A 19,577-nucleotide genomic window follows, 5' to 3' on the forward strand; every position below is an offset into this window, starting at 1 on the left:
TTACAGTGTTGTAGCACATAAATATCCAAGCTGGCAAATACTGTACTAGCATGCCAGTTAATGAAATTATGCCATAAAATAACTATTTCCTTTAATTGTCAATATCTAGACACTTTTATTTCTTTTTCATAAATATCAAAAATACTGCAGAATCTCATTCTGTTACCAAATTAAGACTCATACTTTTAGGATACTCACATTAGTACCTGCTCAGCAGCAATCAATCAGATGCTGTACCTGATAACACTCATACCCTTCTCCCCTGTCATCAGTCTTTGCTGTTTGTCAGTGAGTGCTACAGTGGCATCTTCTGGCATACAGAAGAATTAATTGCCTTCTCGCCGTGAAAGAACATTGCTGTTAAAAGGATAAGTTAAGAAGCTTAAAGAGCTGAAATAATAAGCACTTGCTGTATTTTAATTATTCTATTCAGACCAAACGAAATAGTAACGAATGATGAGAAATGAAAATCTAGTTGTTTGGTAAGTGGTCATTTGGGCATGAGAGTTTGTGTGTGAGGCAACTGCTTCTAGGGCTATTAGTATCCTGAATAATGACTTATAATTATACCAGTTGACATAAGATGACAAATGGTAGTTAATTGGAAAAAAGAGGAGCAATAAAGAAGGAGGAAAAAAGGCAATAGATAGACTGACTAGAAAAGAAAAATAATCTGATTATTCTCTTTTTGAATCCATCTCTCTAAACATTTCTGTATATGTTTTATGATTTACATTTTGTAGATATTGCTGCACAATAAAATAAATTAATGTTTATGGATTTGGGGATAATGAGAATTGTTAATGAACTGTATATCATATTTGATATTTTACTAGAAAATCACTTTATAACTTCATTAAAATGTTACTGAGTTCACAGATTTTATCACAATCTCTTTAATTATATATTATATTTTCCTTTTTTATGATATATGCTATGACATTATACATCACACATCTTGCTCAGCGCATTCAAAGTGAATCTTGAGAAGCAGAAGCAGCAACTTCTTCAGTCCACTGATGAGAGCCTTAAAACGTGATCACTGGCAGCTCAGTCCTGGGCCATTGCTGCTCAGCAGACGTCATGAGAAGTCACCATTTATTTATAGCATCTGTTGAATTTTTCACTTTTTTGTGGAAGTTGTTAACAAAGGAATCAATCATGGGACCATTTTTCACAATGTGAAGCTACTGGGATTTTGGTAGTTGGTGACTGTCTTAAAAGACCTAGTCTTGAATCCATCAAAAACATTTGGCATAGGGATGGGAGCAATCAAAGTCCTGACTGTAAACAAGCAGATCTATGAGCAAAATGTTCTGTCTGGTTTTTACTTTTAAAAATCTGTTCAAATGAAAAGTAAATTAAAATAAGAGCAATACACCTAACTTACTGTAGACAGAGCTGTCAAAAAACATCTGACAGGCCAAACCTTCCAAATTTTGCCCTTTCTGCAGTGCGAGTACAGCCAGATCCAGAGGACCCACCAGACGACCCAGCTGAGCCCTATCAGTCAATATGGTGGTGCCTGGAGGAAAATATATTTTAAAAAGGGTAGAATGCTGATAGGCAATGTAAGGAGTGTGTGTGTTGGGGAGAGGGATGTGAGAGAAACAACCTTGTTAACACCAAGCTGAGAGAAGAAGGAGAGGGAGGAGATGCTCCAAGTGCCCCAGCAGAAACTCCCCTGCAGCCCACGGAGAGGACCACGATGGAGCTGGTTGTTCTGCTGCAGCCTTTGCAGAGCACCACACTGGATCTGATAACCACACTGCAGCCTGTGGAGGAGCCCACGCCGGAGCAGGTGGATATGCCCTGAAGGAAGCTGCAGGAGAGGAGCTTGTGCTGGAGCATTCTCATCCTGAAGGACTATAACCCATGGGAAGCACTCACGCTGGAGGGAAGAAAATGTGAGGAGGAAGGAGCAGTAGAGAGGAGCTGTTTATGAACTGACTGTGGTCCCTATTCCCTGTCATCCCTGTACCACTTGGTGGCACGAGGAGGTAAAGGAGCTGGGAATAAAGCAGTGAAGTTGAGTGAAAAAGGGCGGGTGATGAGGGAAAGATGTTTCTAGTTTTGTGTTTGTTTCTTACCATCCTACTCTATTTTAATTGGCAAGAAATTATTAATTTTCCCCAAGTTGAGGGTTTTTGTGCTCATAGTGGTAATTAGTAAGTGATCTCCCTGTCTTTGTCTCAACAAATGAGATTTTTCATCTTTTTTTTTTATTTATTATTATTTGTAGAGGCGGGGAGGGGGATGAGAGAGCAGCTAGGTGAGTATCTGGCAACCACTCAAATCAACCCACCACACATATATTAACATACAGCAGAAGCACATTTAGTTTGCCTTGAAGTGTTGGTTTCTAAACAGTTATGGTGGAGGTCCACATCATGTGTCATTCAACTATACTGGGTAGAGAAGATACAGGTCCAGAGGATGGGCAAGGTGGGCAGCAGAGGCCACCTTCTCAGCTAAATCAATTTCCAAACAGTCAGTGCTCTTGGTTTTCCTGTATTTAAGGTGTGTCTAAGTGTCTTATGTGCTTAAGTCTTGGAACTATCTGAGACTAGCACATCGTAAACTGGAACTCAAGTTTACAATGTTCAAGTTACCTATTCAAGTTCCTTATTACCTTCATTTAAATATATGAGCTCGCATGTTTAATTATTGAATATAAAATCCCTGATATGCACTTTTAACTAGCCAACATTTAACAAATAATAAATGTTTTAACAAATCTCAAGTGCTACTGCAAGTCACGATTATGATCAATACTTATGTGTATATGTAGCTTTTGCTGAACAATTTGATTAGGAAACCTTCATGTTAATTCAGAGTTCCCTCTTTTTTTTTTTGCTAATGACTGAATGTAGCTACATAAGATATCAACACAATATGTACTAAGCGATTATTTTGCAGCTATTTAGCTCATATGTAGCTTCTTCCTTTAAGAAAAACTGTCACATTCTGGTTTTGTTTCATTATATTTCAGAAATAGTATTTTTTAACAGCCAGCTGTCTCTCCTCTGTCTAACAACTGACATATTTTCCAAATGTTACTGTTGCAATTCATAAGGCACTCTTGGAGGATGTTATACTTTCTATATCACTATCATCTATGTAAGTGTCCCAAACTGTGCTTCTTATATCCTAAAGCTGGTCACATGATCCACCCTTTGGCCTTGGAGCTGGAGTCTTACACACATCAGCATTTCTATTGAAGCCTATAAATGTTCTCCTAGAAAGTGAAAACCAGTACTTGTGCCTATTAGCAGACTAATTCTAGAAAAGAGGCACAACATTCGTAGGCCGGATTGGAATTATACAGACATCTAACCACTTCCCTTTAGAAGAAGAGAAGAAAAAAGAAACTCAGTTGCTGCCTTGAGGATATATTGCTTCAGAAAATACAGGTCATAACTGAGTGTTTTAGAATAGATTCAGTTTCACTTTTGCTGTTTTTTTTTTATATTCACTTTTTTCAGATTTTAAGAACTAGATCTTGCATAGTCCCATCTCCCATATAGGTTATTTCAAGGGAGAAAAAATAGTGCTAAAGTGCTGTAACGAATAGAAATGAATTTGTTCGCTTTTATTTAAAAGTTAAAAAATGATCTGAACATGAATTACCGAGAAGCAGATTATTCAAGGCATTGGAGTTATAATCATTAATAGTGGAAGACGCAAATACGAAATTAATCTAATTTAAGTGTCTGCCCAGGTTGCAAAGGGAACTCCCAGGAGATCACACACTTTGATTTTTTTAACGAATATAATAAAGACTGGAGACACATGACAGGTAGAGGAACTACCTTTGATTATAAACTACCTTTGAGCCTACAGAGGTGTGACATTTATCGTGGTTACAATCTGTTTAAAAGTAGATTGAAAGATAAAGGTCTGATGTGAGTCATAACTTTGAAAAAAGAGCAGATTCTTTCATAAGCAGATTAAAAAACTATTTTACAGTTCCTTTTCAATTCAGTGAAATAATTCCTTTTTAATGTAATTGTCATGAAAGTTTTGGTTTGTTGTAGTTTTAACATTTATTTTTCTGTGTTCCAAATCTAAAAAGAGAAACAGATAAAACAGATATCAAGACAGTTTGATAATCAAACACACCATGGGATTAACAGCCATTCCTACCCACATTCTATTGCACCAGTAAGAATTTTCTTCATCATAGATGATGGAAAAAATGAATGATTTCTTCTCCTAGCAAATGAGGCTTTGCAGACAATGTGAATTCCATTTTACAGGTGCTATTGACTGCATTTGCAAGTAGCTCCTCTATTTTAAATTGTAGCAAATCATTTGTAATCTTGACAATAAGACTGCAAAATACACTGTAAAAATAAACAAAATTAAAACAAAACCAGAGTAAAAGCAAAAGAATCCAACTTATGGAAGGTGGTTTGAACACAGTGATCACAAGAGTTATAAAAAAAATCTGTCTTTTCACATCCTCAATACATTATTATAAAGCATATTTCAAAGAACACATTAAAATAATAAAAATATTGATTGATTCAATTATAATCAATGAATAATTAGAGATTACTAAAAATATCATTCTAATATTAGACATTGGTTCCATGAAATAATACATGCAAAAAAAGGCTTGAATTTTCTGGTAACTTCTGAATTAGTGGTATTATTATAAAGTAATTCCTTTCAAAATATAATTAGGACTTTGTAACTCCTACTAAAGTTATTCTGTGGTCTCTCTGGAAAATACAAGCTCCTATGAAGCTAGTGAAATGATGCCTACTAACCTCAGAAAGAACTTGATTATGGCAACCAATCATTATTACCCAGCTGGACTGAGTTGAGATAATGAGATAATGAATTACTAATCAACTCAAGGTACCGACCCTGCCTACAAGAGGCAGGCCATTTCTCCTGGCTGTGGAAGATGCAACAGCGTCCTTGGTGTTGCAGCCCAGGCTGGTGAGCGACACTTGATCAAAACTCATTTAAAATGTAACGTATATTAGCCTTACTATTTTCCAATTAGCCTGACTTTGTATAAACAAGCAGTATATTTTGACTTGTTTTTGCACATCTCAGATCTACATGCAAAAATAAATAGTACATAACAATCTAGAGTAGATGAGGAGTTCTAATGTTTTGTATGAAAAAAATGGATAAAAGTGCATTTCTTTATTTAAGAGTTGGACACGATATCTTCCTTTGAAATTTTCAAAGTTCTTATCTGTTAATGGGATGAAATATAAACCTTTTAAAAGTTGTTTTAGGAAAACAAAGACCTAAATTCAGGTCAGACACTAGTGAAGTGGTTATTCTGTTTTTCCCCCACATGCCAGCAGAATAGCTTTAAGCACAAGTCTAGGACTTAGCCTGATTATTATCTCCCTCTAGTTTTCCCCACTCTATCCAGATAACTATAGTGTCTTTGGACCAAAGACAGACTTACAACGGGTAAAGAAAGTAGACAATGTACATGAGTATAATCTGCTGCTTTTTGAAGGACTAACCTCAACCAAATTTGCATTGGCTCATTTGAGGGGATTAGATTAGTAAATCACACAACTTTGATGATATCACATAAAACATTGATGACATACTCATGGGCTAATATTAATTGGGAGGCTAGAGGTATCTCACCCTTCCTTCTCACAAGAAGTCTATCATAATCATAATCTGAGCTCTTCTCTTGTCTTTTGGGGAACTGAAATCTTTTGAAGAGAAAGATTTATTATAATCAGTACATTCCTGTGGAAAATTTACATTTCAAAAAATCAGTATTTTCTTTCAGCAAGAAGATACATATTGTCAATACGTACAAAGTTCAAAGATTTTTCTGTATTCATGATCAAGTGTTGGCACAGAAATACATAATGATACAAATTATGAAGAATAAACAAAGCCACAATGATAGACAAGTTCCAATGATTTCCACAAAAGCAAAAATTCATTTGTGGACTCCTATGCATAGACCTTCACCAGCCTATGAAGTTTGCACAAGTAAAGTTGCTGTATGCATAATGATATGAAGCAGTGAGAGTAAAATCAAAGCAATTCCATTTGAAATGCCATGTAAAAACTGAGAAAAATTTCCAAATAACTTCTTTGTATCTTATTTTGCAAAAACGTGTGACCTGCATATTCATATGTATTGAAAAAACAAATAATGACATTTCAATTTTTAGTTGTTTCTTATTTAAAGAGTATCAGTTCTCCCTCTTGAACGCAATCGTTTTTCAGGAGTCAACATTTGTACTTCTTGAGTGATGAATTTAACCTGAGCAATGGATTAAAGCTGTACTGTCAGGTTGGACCGTTGATTCCAAAACAAATAAGGGGAAGGGTTAAATAAAATTTACTGAGTGAATTCACACAAAGGCAGAAGTAAAGTCAACTAATATAAAATTTTGTACTTTTCTATAGTGCATTGCCTGGTACTAACAGCACACCAGAGCAGTGATTATTACAAATTACCTGCATTAATCACATGAGGTTGTCTTTTGATGAGAATTACCTCATAACAATACCACTAATTCTGAAATTACCAGAAAATTGAGCTTTTTAATGCACGCATTATTTCGTTGAACCCATATATAAATATTTACATTCACAGTTACCAGTAAGGAAACAAACTTTCCAGCAAAGTATCAATATAAATTGCTTTCTCATTCATTCTTTCATATTTCCTGAGGAAAAATAATAAGATAATAGATATTATAGCTATTTATCTGGATAGAGAATGGCCTAAACAGTTTCTAATTTCCACAGCAGTAGAAGGAAAGTAACCAGTGCCACTCTTACAAAAGTGTTAGTGTACATCACCTGTCTGCTGAACAAATTCCAACTCAATACTTCTCAGGTTTTAGCAACTTTCAAAAAAACACTCCTGCCTACTACTTTATGCCTCCTGGACCTGAGCACAGAGGATATACTCCAGTATGTCCTTTTCTGATCTGGATTCTGCTGTGAAGGTTTCAGCTCTTCAGAAGCTCCTTTTTGGAATAATCAGAGAAATACAGAATATGGTATTGTGTCATTAAGGTATGATGCAGCTTGTGTATCACCTGAACTACCTTTAAAATAATAAATATGAAAGGAATAAAGTTGGCATTCTGGAGGAGATATTCACTTTATGCGATACTGGAGTAATAAGCAGGTAATTTATCAGTCTGGAGAGTACTGGGGCTCCAATTAACAAGGCAGGAAGGAAAGCTCACCCCTCTCCTTGGATTCATTTACTTCCTTCTAACTTTTCCTTCTCACTAGCAGGGACATTGTGCAATATCTCTTGGATAGAGAGAGGAAAGATCCCCAAATTCTTCTGATTGGCCTTCCAGATATGTAGACATTTTTGAGCTGTTTGAACCATGTTACATACTGAATGAAGAAGTAATGTGCCGTTTGCTTGTTTCAACTAATTTTAGACCAAAAAGCACAGAAGCAATTACAGCGGACCAGAAAGCCAATTACAGATACAGTCCTTGCTGAAACAGACCTGACAGTGAATAATACATCAGATCTCCCACCGTGGACTATAAATTAATTCTGAATGGTACTCCTATGAAACATGGAGGAATAAAAACATCTTATGTGTGAAAGCACATGTTTGCCTGGAATTAGTGCAGAAGTCACAGTGGGTACTAGACTGGAGCAATGCACTTTCTTCTTGCATTTCCAAATGAGGTGTATTGTCCTGTAAGAACTCTCATTTCCTGCTCCTCCTCCACAATCATCTTTTAAACAAGTTTTTTCAAAGACAAACCACCAACTATAGAGAGAGAGATGAGACAGGGAATACACACAGTCTATTTCTGGACAATGTTGTAAGGTTAAAAAAGTCTGCAGTCAATTCCATTAAAATACATCAAGCACCGTCACTAAATGTCAGTTCTTCTAGCTAAAGAAGAAATGGTTAATCATTCCCATACCAAAACCATAATATAAAATCCGAGTATGAAAGCAAGTGTTAAAAGTTAGTGCAATGTTTAGACCAAGTTTGGGGTTCACAGCAGAACTTTCTATTTTTAATTTGTTTTTAATGGAATTGAGACTTTCTGAACTGAATGAACATGCAAACAGTGAAGTCATGTAGTCCTTCCAAAGACACCTGAATAAGAACACTTCACATTAAAAATGGGGGATCAGGAAGAATACTACTGTGTGTAAATAAAATAAAACCTGAAATCCTACTCATACGTAAGGGATCGCTTCCTTTACTGAGGTAATACAGAATTCAGATGAGAATTTAAAACAACATAAAAGATGGCAAACATCATAATAGAGATTTTATTGCTTTCACTATGTGGCACGTTCCACAAGTCTTCTTAAGTCTTTGAATCCTGAGACACAGATAGCAGAAATCTAATACGCAGCCCTTTACATGACTTCCATGATGGTTTGGACCCCAGTGCTTTACTTTCGGAGCTGAGGATGGTGAATGGTGTAGAAATATTGAAGAGATTGCCCAGAGAACATAGGAAGAGATTAATCGTGTTACCTGATATGTTGACAATTTATAAGACTGAAAGCATAATTTTCAGATTTGTCTACTTATTAGTCTTTGCTTTCTTTGTTTAATCAGACAATAAATGTTTAAGGAAAGGGGCTGTGAACTGTGCAAGAGATTCTAGTTTTGGACTATATTTCTATTATTTTTATATGATTTACTTTATGAGACAACTGAAGTGTATTTCCACTACACTGGGATAAAGGTGTACTCAAAGACCCTGATCAATAATAAGCCTACTGTTAAATAGTTGTGGTGGAAATATTTTGAAGTACCTCAGCAGATCTGGACTGGACTTTTCAAATACAAATCCTTAAAAAATACTTTGAGGGAATACCAGGTCATTAAAGCAACTATCATTCATTAGACTGTTTAATCTTTTTTATTTGTATACATATATTTTTAAGTTTGCTTCCTCATGAGTTAAAACAGAGATTAAAATTGTTTTAATATTAAATGGCATAATGTTTTTAAGATGCTTAAAAGTTATCCAGGGGCTCTTCATTTACCATTTGACAGTCTATGTGGTTGTATATCACTTCTACTTCAGACTGTGAATCCTCATTCTTCATATTCAACTCCTTCAGTAAATCAATCTCAATCTAATCTTGTGATGATTCATTTAAGTCCTATGTGTCTAATGGCAGATGCGTTTTTATAATAAACACAGTTGAAGATAAATGCGGTCATTTTGTCACATTTGCCTTTGCTGCCTAAAACAGTCTTTTCCTCTTCTTGTGTCCCAGTCAAGTACTTTGAATGAACATTACCTCAGTGAAATCATGTGCTATAGCACAGCCAAGATTTGCACTCAGACTAGTTATTTTGTTCAGTGAACAGCAACTGTTCAATTCCAGGACATCTAGGGTGGGAATAGCTGACGAGCCAACCAAGGGAAGCAGCTGTACAAATGAGCAATATCATGATCGCCGTTGCCATTGCACTTTCTTCCAATTCCACCTGTTCACCTGAATTGTTATTACTGAATTGATATTACTGTTCTGATTCTAATTTAGGAAAAGACTGTACTCTGCCCTGGGTAGGCCTGCCAGTGGTGAGAAGCAAGGTGGAAAAGCTTCTACAGAATTTGCACATTTCCAGGTGTAGCAGTTAGTGACGTTTGCTCTCCCTGAAGTAGGGAGACTAAACAAAGTTTCACACATGTGCCACCTTCAAGTAGCTTTGGTCACAGAAGATGCCATCAGAATCAGATTTTAAAAAAAGGAAAAAAGCACCTATACTGAAGTGAGTGAAGGAGTAGAAAGAGGAGAAAGGATGTTTGAGACTTGAGAATGCAGCGTAACATCAGATAAGAGACACAGACTTTGAATCATTTGAATCATTAGTACCCTATTTTTATATGGAGATCACAACATAAAGCTTTTTCCAAGTTATTTTCCCTCTATCGCATAGTCTGAATGAGAAAACAGTAATGTACAGATTAAGTAGTGCTAGAAATAAAACATTTTGGAGGCTTTTTTCCTCAGACAGGATGAATATCAGAAGGGATAAAAATCAAACAAGTGAGAGATAGGGTTTGCCTATATATACCTTAAGTGCAAGGACACCCTCAATGTTTCTAAACATGAGTCCTGAACTAGGAGAGCTCTGGCTGTAGTAAAGAAACACCTGCGTTGCGTGTTAAAATGAGAAAAGAAAGACAAAGCAGTGGTAAAGCACTTTTCAGAAAATTAGTGGTCATGCTAAAAGACTTATGAGAATTTTGATAGATGGTATTGAGTACCTCAGAGGAGTGATATCAGGATTAGCCCTTCCTCACAGAGCTATTTGGAAACAGATTCAAATCAATATATAGATGATAAGTATTTGTTGTTATTACCTCTTGCATTCTACAGGGTTTTTTGAGGAGGTAATTCATTGTGACGCATGAAATAGTCCTGTGGGAGCTCCTGGGTTAGAGTAGAATAAAACTAGCAAATGAAGTGTCAAGACTTTATACTACTGTTTATCTTACACATTTAAAGTACACTATCTTTTCTAGCACCATTCCTTCAGATAACTGCACCAATTTGCTGTATTTTAAAAGTATTTATGACGAGCGAAGCAGTCAGCACAATTGTAGGGCTTTGAAACATTGAATGTAATGAAAGGATGAACTGTTTGATATGAAAACCAGAATTTTTCAAAATACAACATATTTTAAGCACCAGTGTAATGCTAGGGCTATCACTTCTGAGCCATAAATACCAAATCTCTTCATTGGCCTTCCGAAGCCTGAAGCATGTCATCACACATTTGTCAGTCTCCAACACTAAGCGAAAACAATTCTTGAATCCTTAACACTGAGTGTAGAAATCAGTCATCTTCGACTTCAGAGGCTATGCTTTCATATAAAATTACTAGAGGTTTATCTTGGTGGAAACACGTCTTCTCCCCTCCCCTCTGTTTCTTGCAGGTCTGAGAATCACACACATACTCAGAAAGCAATGACATGGCCTCAGAAAAGGTAGAGGTGTCTTCACACTTCTTACTTTTATACAAAGCAATGTACTTAAAAGGATTGCTTCTGTATCGTGCTTCATCAGCTTATTTAGATTATGAATTTGCTGCAGATAAGATACTTTCCTTAGTGAAAATGTCTGAAACAGCTAACAAAAAGGAGGCCAGGGTTTGGCTAGGACTGCCAGGCTTTATTATAACCCAAAATAGTAATCTCTCTTTCTTCCTGGCTGATTAGGAACGAATGCAAAGTTGTCCAGAAGAAAAAGACTATAAAAAGTTTCTTTCATGAGAAAAAAAAATAATATTATCTGTATGTGTCCATGTATCAAAAGAGTATAAGGTAAAGTGAATTACTCATGTGCATAACAAATACAGTTAAAATCTGTATATTACTAAAGTCTATAAACTATTTTTTCACCAATTTTAATGTGACATATTAAAAAGAAATACTTATGAAATAAGTTATCTGTTGTATAAATCATAACTTTTTTGGGCTTCAAAAATCATAAATGCTTATCTATGACAGGAAAGTATCTTGTGTCTGTAGTTTATTAAAACTTGAAAGTTTTTATCTAACTTTTTACCTAAAAGTTCTTCTTAGACAAAATTACTGTAACATGACTATGTGTTTAAAAATGTGACACTAAAAGTTGACTTCATATTCACACATGCAAACTATTTGGTGCTTCAGTTCAATCCTGGTGTCATTCGTGTCTTTTACATGTCTACTGTAACCCATTTATCAATATAGATGGAAGACTGTCTCTGAACTATAGAGAAAGAGGAGTGTGACTCACTTTTATGCTTTCTTTGCCCCACCTTATTTCTGTCTTCTGTCTTCATGGATTTGTTACTGTTTTTCACAAATTGAAAGTTAACAACAACGAAATACTACACCACTGATATTTCTAATGTGAGTAATTTTTCTTCTGCTGTGATTCCTAAGTTGTTATGCGGGCATTGGCCATCTCAGTCCATTGTCTGTCTCAGTCTCTACCTGTCCAGTTCTACTGCATTTAAGGTCTGTTTTTCAGTTTAAAAACGTGGTCATGAATATTGATAAGCTGGTGTTTTATTATGCATAGAAGCAGCATGTAACAATTGGAAACCTGATCAATGATTTTTTATACACCAGAAGAAACAAAGAAATATTGTAGAGATGTACAGCAATTTTTGAGCTTGATTTCTGAGTAATATTACAAGTGTTTGCAGATCAGAAGCTTACAAAGGCTTGGATTTGAACAAATCTAACTTTTTGATCTTGTTCACATTGCAAGTGCGGGTCTTTCTTTTTATCAGTTTACTTAGTACTACAAATAGAAGTTTCTATATAAGAAATCAAGTTTGGTTGGTCTTTCATGATGTATATGATAAAATAAAAACCATATCTAAATACAGAAGAGTATTTAGACATTTCTGGCTATTTTTATGCAACTAAAAAAAAAAGGGATCCACAAAAGAGCACTAGAATTAGCAAGCTAACATTTAGGACCAAACAAACACAGTGTAGTCAACCTCTAGGTTTTGCTCAAGTTCAGTTATGGTTTTCAAAGATCAGTAGGTGATATTGCCAGAGTAAATCTATCTTTTCAGTGTAAAAATAAGGAGTTCAGGATCTGACTTAGCTTGAAACTGATACCAGTCACCTCAAGCTAAAATTTCACCAGCTTAAATCGTGACGATGTATATCTTTTAATTTTTTAATTCTAGTTTCTCACATAAAGTCATAAATCTTGAGAAGATAATTGTTTGCTTAATAAAATATACTTGCTTTGCTTTTTTGACTTTTGTATATCACAATAGTGTATCACAATGATGCAAAAGAAGGGTTGTTCAAGCTCCTGTTTTACTTATCTAACATATACACTTCAGTGATTTCTGAAGAAAAAGATTTTCCTAAAGTGTATTGTAACAAAATTCTTACTAATTGGAACGTTTTAACAGTTTTATTGGACAGGAAGTCCACGTCAATAAGCATGTGTGATACCCCAGAACAACATAGTGTTCTCTAGCACTTTCTAGTATACATTCAAAACACCTTTTAAGGTGCATTCCAAATATTAAATGCATGCCAGCATAAATTCATAAAATCACAATAGCTCATCTAAGGTACTAGTAACTCAATATATATGCACAAGTCATAATATTGAACAGTATGGACTCATATGTTTGTGAAGTAATATCACAGAAAAGGTTCAAATGAAACAGCATTACATGCAAGCTTCAGAATGCCTAATACAAAGTTTATAATACTAGAGATTTATAATACATGTAGTATAAAAAGAATATGAACACTAATAATATTTTTGACATTTTGAAAAGATTCCACTAAATATATCAATATGAAGGAAATTCTAATGCAGTAGAAGAGGCTGAAAGAAAAGATACTATTCTCACTTTTTTTTTTTGTCATTTAATAATTGCTTAATGACCCTAGTCATATAGTAAGGCTTTTTTACAGTCTTTACATATCATAGAGTGTCATTATCAAATAGATATAATATATCCAGTATTCTAAAGTACACCTGTTTTTAAATATTCAATCTCTAACTTCTTTTTTCAAAGTTAAATCTTCAAAGCACTGTCAGGAAGTAAGTGTCCAAATCTTTTTGCAGATCTCCTAAAATCTCATCCAGAGAAGCTATAGCAGGACTTGAAAATGTATAGACTAGGTATCAGTGCAACAGCATCTTAGGCTGAATCCCAGCTGACCTGCTAAGACATGCCCCAGGATGCTCAGAATCTACTTTCTACAGTTGTTCAAATCAGAATTGGGCAAACATACACTACAGCTTCTCTACGGCTACATTTCTAAGCTACCTTTTCACTGTCAAGTCAAGAAAGACCTTGGATTCTCATCTAAACTTGGAAACTTGGAGTAAATTCAAATTCAGTAAATACAGATAAATTCAGAGATTGACACCAACCTGGACATCTTATCTATTGGTACTGAATTTTGCAATGCGAAATGCAAAAAATGCCATTTTGATGATACCAGGCATCTATTTCCATCATCTCTGCCTATATTTTTACACCGGGAAAAGAAGTAAGAGATGTAGAATAACATCCTAATTCAGAGAAGTAGTTAACTTAGTTGTACTTCAATCCAATTGCTTATGCTTGCAGCTCCATATTAGAAGAAATTTGTTAAAAAAATTGTTCAGAAAAGAAAAAAAACACCAAAGCACAAAAAACCAAACCAAACAAACACCCAAACAAATCAAACAGAAAGTGAAGTGGAAAGAAGTGTAAGAAGTAGTACTGACATTGATGTTGAGTAGACTACAATACCTTGGTTCCAATAGTGCTCCATGAAATTCAGCTACCACAACTAAACCTTGTATTTTCCCATAGCTCCATGAAAAATTAGCATAATTTCTTTCCTTAATTGCCAAACCTTTTATGTTTAAGTAGTAACTCACAGGGACATGTCATTGTGACTCCTTTTATTTGACTAAAATACTGTGTTGAGGTCAGTCTAATGTCAAATATGTGTTAACATGTGTTACAGTGAAACTGATATTCATACCATGCTAATAGAAATCCTATAATTGCAGTCTTATTCCTGTAAATCTTGGAAATCTTGGAAAAAAAGACAACTTTTCCACACCTTTTCCAAGATAATTCAGTTGTATTTCTTAGTGGAAAATATGCCAATTCACTATTTAAATGCATGAAGGAAACATAATTATGGACTTACAGTCTGTAAATTTCAGAACTCTTTTGACTTCTCCACTTCCTGATCCTCCACAACCATCTTCATCATCACAATCTCCACTGATTTGTTCATCCACACCTCCACCACTGCCTGTCTGTCGGAGATCCCATTTGTCATACTTAGGAAATGATTTATCCTGTAACAGCTGAAGACAAGATATGGCATGCAAGTTAGTGGTACAGACGGAAAACTTCATTAAGTATCCAAAATTTCATATATGTCTCTCTAGTAATTTTCTGATTTAAAAAGAAAACTCCATGATCCATAGAATGAGAATTCTGATTTTTTATTTTGTTTTTCCTGGCTTACAGCAAGATTTTAAAGAGTGGTATCTGAAGATGTATGCTTCATTTTTAATTTAAAAAAATATAAAATGACTGTGTTTTTATTGCTAGATAAAAGAAGATAAGACAACAGTTCCTGTTCCAGAGGCCAAGTGGAATGGATAGAGATGTCTTCACTCCTTCAGGCTAATCCCCTTCAGAGAAGACAGACAGCATCCACGCTACATAGCAACTGGCCCTGGATCTTTTCAAGACCCATTTTGTGTTTTATAGTGCTTTTCAGATTATTGATAAAAATCTTAAATAAGTGGGAAAAAAATGTCCTTAGGATACAATTATTATTTTATGTGGATTTTTCTGCTTGAAATAGCTGATACTGTCTTAAGCAGTGTAGGTGACTTGAGTCCAGTTCACAAGCTTGTTCTCTGGCTCTTTTTTTATTTGTCACTATAAACATGGCCAATGATGCCAGCATGGTCTACAAGACAACAGGTAAAAATCTCAAAGTGTAACTCACTTCTCCATTCAGCCATCACCTGAATAATGTTCATCTCTCTCATTTATCAAGTGTACAAATGCTGTAATCTAGTTTTTTAAATACTAAGTGGTAGGACTGTCATACATACATATACAATGTGGCCTCTGCCTCATTCAGTTTCAGTTCAGTTTACGTGTCAGATCCATATGAATTTCATAATATCTAAAGAAACAGGTTCTTACAAGAGTTCAAAATTCTTATAACTCTATGTAGTCCAAAATATCAGATGGTGCAGGCTCATGCACTGCACTTACTTTAATCTAGCAAGACTTCTTTACACTGGCCAAAACTTTGCTGGCTCAGATTCTTTAATAATCTAATGGGTTTTTTTCTCCTGAAAGTAGCTACTAATTAGTCTGAAACAGACTCAATTGTTTCATACCTTCAAAAATGTGGTTGCTTTGTTGTTCAAGAAAGATACGGGCTTTGCATTTTTGGACAATATACTAAGTTTATTTACTGAGTATGGAGTCACTTCCGAGACTACTTGATCTGTTAAGCAAGTGCTGTTCAGTGCCTAGCAAAAGTATTTTAATCAGTGCTACAAAGACATCACTCAGATAAATCTCAGTAGCTTTATAAAAGCCACTTATAAGAATGCCATTCACCACATCGACAGAACCAATTTATGCAGCACTCTCGATTCAAAAGTTTTATTAGATAGTTATATGCTACTTGAAAGAAAAAAAGAAAAAAAAAAACCTGCCTAGTTAAGAGAAAATAAGTTCTTTTGTACAGCTGCCCTGCTCATAGTGTAATCCATGTCATACTTCTGTCAACATGGTATTTATGGAAAAAAAAACCACCACAGCCAGTTTAATGAACTACATTCGGTTAAACAGGACACTTTTCTTATTTTTTTTGGCCCCGTTCAAATCATGACACAGCTCCAAAGCCGCCTATATGATTATCCCTGAGTTCTGTGGCATAAATGTGGGAATGAACCTCCAGTAAGACATTTTCAAACAAAAGTTGCTGCCAAAGTTTCCATACTATAAAGCCATTTACATATACAATAAAAGTCATTATATTTTGCTGCTTCTGTAATTTCCAGCCTGAAGTAGTTATGTTCTCTTTGCTTTTTCTTTCCTTTCTACTTATTGTGCATTACTGACTTATGATTAGAAATCTGAAAACCCAGATGATCCCACTAAATTGCTTTAAATGTAGGTTCAACATTGAAAAAGTGTTCTCCAACTTTTTCCAAACTTTTCACTGTACTTGAAAGAGTAAAGATTAAGAAATAGAAAAGCTCATTTGTAATTTAGATTTTGTTACTTTCTTCAGCATTCTGAATGATACAAGAAGAAATATTGCATCCATAGAAGCTCACAAATCTCAGTGATGGTTCTCTATTAAGCATGGTAGAGTTCTAATTTAAATTCTTTATTAAATTTATGCAATCCATGTACTTCTTCAAAACTTGCTTGGTTTACATTAAAAATAAAGATAATAAAATGATTATTCTGTTGTGCTGCAATTTTTATGAACCTATTATTTAAGAGGAAAAGAAACGCAGGTTATAATTTGAGAATTTTGCTGTATATGCTTTCTGGGTCTTCCAGCTGAATAAGGAGGTTTAGTAGCTGTGTACTGTGTGTCCCCAAAAACTAGCACAACAAATGATCTTCACTTTGTATCAGGGCTAAAATAATCTCTTTTTCTTTCAAGTGTCCAAAAAGGTTTTCCATTCTATTATCTTTCTGTCTTAAAAAAAAAAAAATACTGTGGGTTTAATCATGCATCATTGCCTTTCAGTTTCAATGAAAGTAGCAGCAAATATTGACAACCATGTTAGTTTGACGGAGTTATGGCAAGAGTTAGGTCACCAGTGTCATAAGATTGCAGTAGGCACACCGAAATTTCAGGCCACATTTGCTGGATCTTTCCTTTAATTTTGGTAAAAGTTCGTTGAACTAAGATTTTGATATCAAAAACATGTCCTCCGTCAGTGGCATTTTATTTTCACATAAAATTTGTGTTTTCTTACCCCTAATGTGGTGCATGTTCACAGGTGAAGATTTGGGCTTAAGCCAATTGAAAGGTCCTTGGGAGTTTACAACTTCACACATTGCTTACATAGCTCTGGGAAGCTAGGCCTTCAGCTTAGATCTCTCACTGCCCAGCTACCTAAAAGCTCTTTGGAATTTTCACTGATGGCTTAGTGGAACACTTTCTTTGACACAAACAGCAATTCTTAAATATGTTATATTACCAAAAAGTACCATTATTAAGTTTTGTGAAATTTCATCTTTTAGAATGAAAATAAAGGTTTGCATGACGGAAGTCACATGGTTGTAACAAACTATTTAAAAGGTTCTGTAAATATATGACTTAGTACTATATAGCATTTCAGTAAGAAAAAAGAACTGCTTACAGCAGCTACAGAGGCATCTATAAGGGTATTTGAAGCTTCCTGACAAATCTCAGAGAGTAAGCATAATCAGGAAAACTATCACTAAGAATGTGTGGTTGTTGTGCAGTCCTGTAGGGTCTGGTAATTTTTCCAGATTATTTAGGATTTTTATTATAAAACACAAAATGGTAATGATGATAAACCTTTCAGTGCTACAAGGACTGGACAATGACTAAATAACAAAGAGAAGCGACAAACTGTCTAAGAAGATACCTCATCTGGTAAGCCAGGCAATATAATGAATTTTTAAACACATACTATAATAAAATACAGACAAATGTAAATTTGCAAGTCTAAAGATTGTATTACATGCATATTAGAAGATAAAATATTCTGTTCTGTAAAATAATTGTGGATGTCCTGGATGGCCAGAAGACCATGAATTATCAAGACTAGTGTTCTAGCTAGAGATTTTAATGGGATATCTTTGGGGACAGAAATAGGAATATTAAGTCAGATTAGGGATGTTATATTACTCCTAAAGCCAATTCTTGTTTCCTTTTTTTTTTTTTTTTTTCAGAAAGGATGGAACAGAATTGAGTTCTATTACAGTAGCTAAAAAGGAACAACAAATGTCTTTGTTTTTAACCAAGAAGCTCATCCTTTAATGCAGAAAAAAAAAAAAAGAAAAAAAAAAACAAACCCACAACCCACCTCAAGAATTTATTTAACCATCTTCTAAGTGCCTACATGGCAAACACAGATTTGACAGACTTGTGTAGCAGGCCAAAGCATATGAAGATAGGAAATGAATCAAAAACTTTTATTTACACATTCAAAGTGAATCAAACAAATCTATATTATCAAAATTAAACATCAAAAAAATCCCAAGGGTCGTTCTATATAAAAATAATTTATTAACAGTTGTGGTCAGGTTCTTAAAAAAAATGTTCTTGATCAAACAGGTTTTGATCTTAAAGCATGAATAATCAATTCAGAGGTTCAAGGACAGAGTGTGCAGGAGGTTAGACTAAATAACCAAAATGATCCCTTCTGGCTCTCAAAAATCTATGAATTCATGTAAATAAATCTAGTTTAAATTGGACGATCAGATTCTTTTTTACTTTCTTATGCTTGCAGGAGGTTACAAGCGATTTCATCTCTCATGAGTGCTGAACACTGAAAGGCAAGGGAACTTATGTTTACACTATTGAAACTGATGTGATATTGGTTCTCTTTCAACAAAAATCTAGTATCCCATTTACTTATCTTACACATCATATACCTTCAGGGGAAACATTGATTTTCTATGAATTGTATTTTATTCTTTTTCAATAAAAATATCTTGGTGATACTCTGTTGCAGTCAATGTGAACTAAACTCAGTCATAACATTTCCTCTCTTTCATTTATGTGCATATCGTAAGTATTTGTGGAGGTAATCCCAAAGGAGCCCAGCAGTGAATCCAATTTACCTCATCAAATCAAATCTAAAAGAATTATTTCTAGATTTGAACTCTTTCAAATGAGAGGTAAAAACTATGCTAAATTTTATTCCTCTGCTGAGCATTACATACCTGAATACTTAAAAATAGAGCATTTCTCTTTAGTGATCTCATTTAAAAACTACTCATGCTTCTGTAGGCCAGAATCTCCTGCAGGGTTTCATTTCCAATAATGCAAAAGATCCTTAACAAAAATATGTATTCTAAATTAGAAGTCCAG

General features: G+C 34.7%; 1 protein-coding gene across 2 annotated transcripts in view; it reads right to left on the minus strand.

The window, feature by feature from the left end:
- GPC5 (glypican 5) overlaps window positions 1-19,577 on the minus strand; it is a 795,927-nt gene that overhangs the window by 356,707 nt on the left and 419,643 nt on the right. For both annotated transcript variants that reach the window (XM_086620082.1, XM_086620076.1), the window contains exon 7: window positions 14,658-14,820. In XM_086620082.1, coding sequence (XP_086476208.1) covers window positions 14,658-14,820 — 163 coding nt within the window. The remainder of the gene's footprint in view (window positions 1-14,657; window positions 14,821-19,577) is intronic.

The sequence above is a fragment of the Tauraco erythrolophus genome, chromosome 1 (assembly GCF_009769465.1).
Source record: "Tauraco erythrolophus isolate bTauEry1 chromosome 1, bTauEry1.pri, whole genome shotgun sequence".
NCBI lineage: Eukaryota > Metazoa > Chordata > Aves > Musophagiformes > Musophagidae > Tauraco > Tauraco erythrolophus.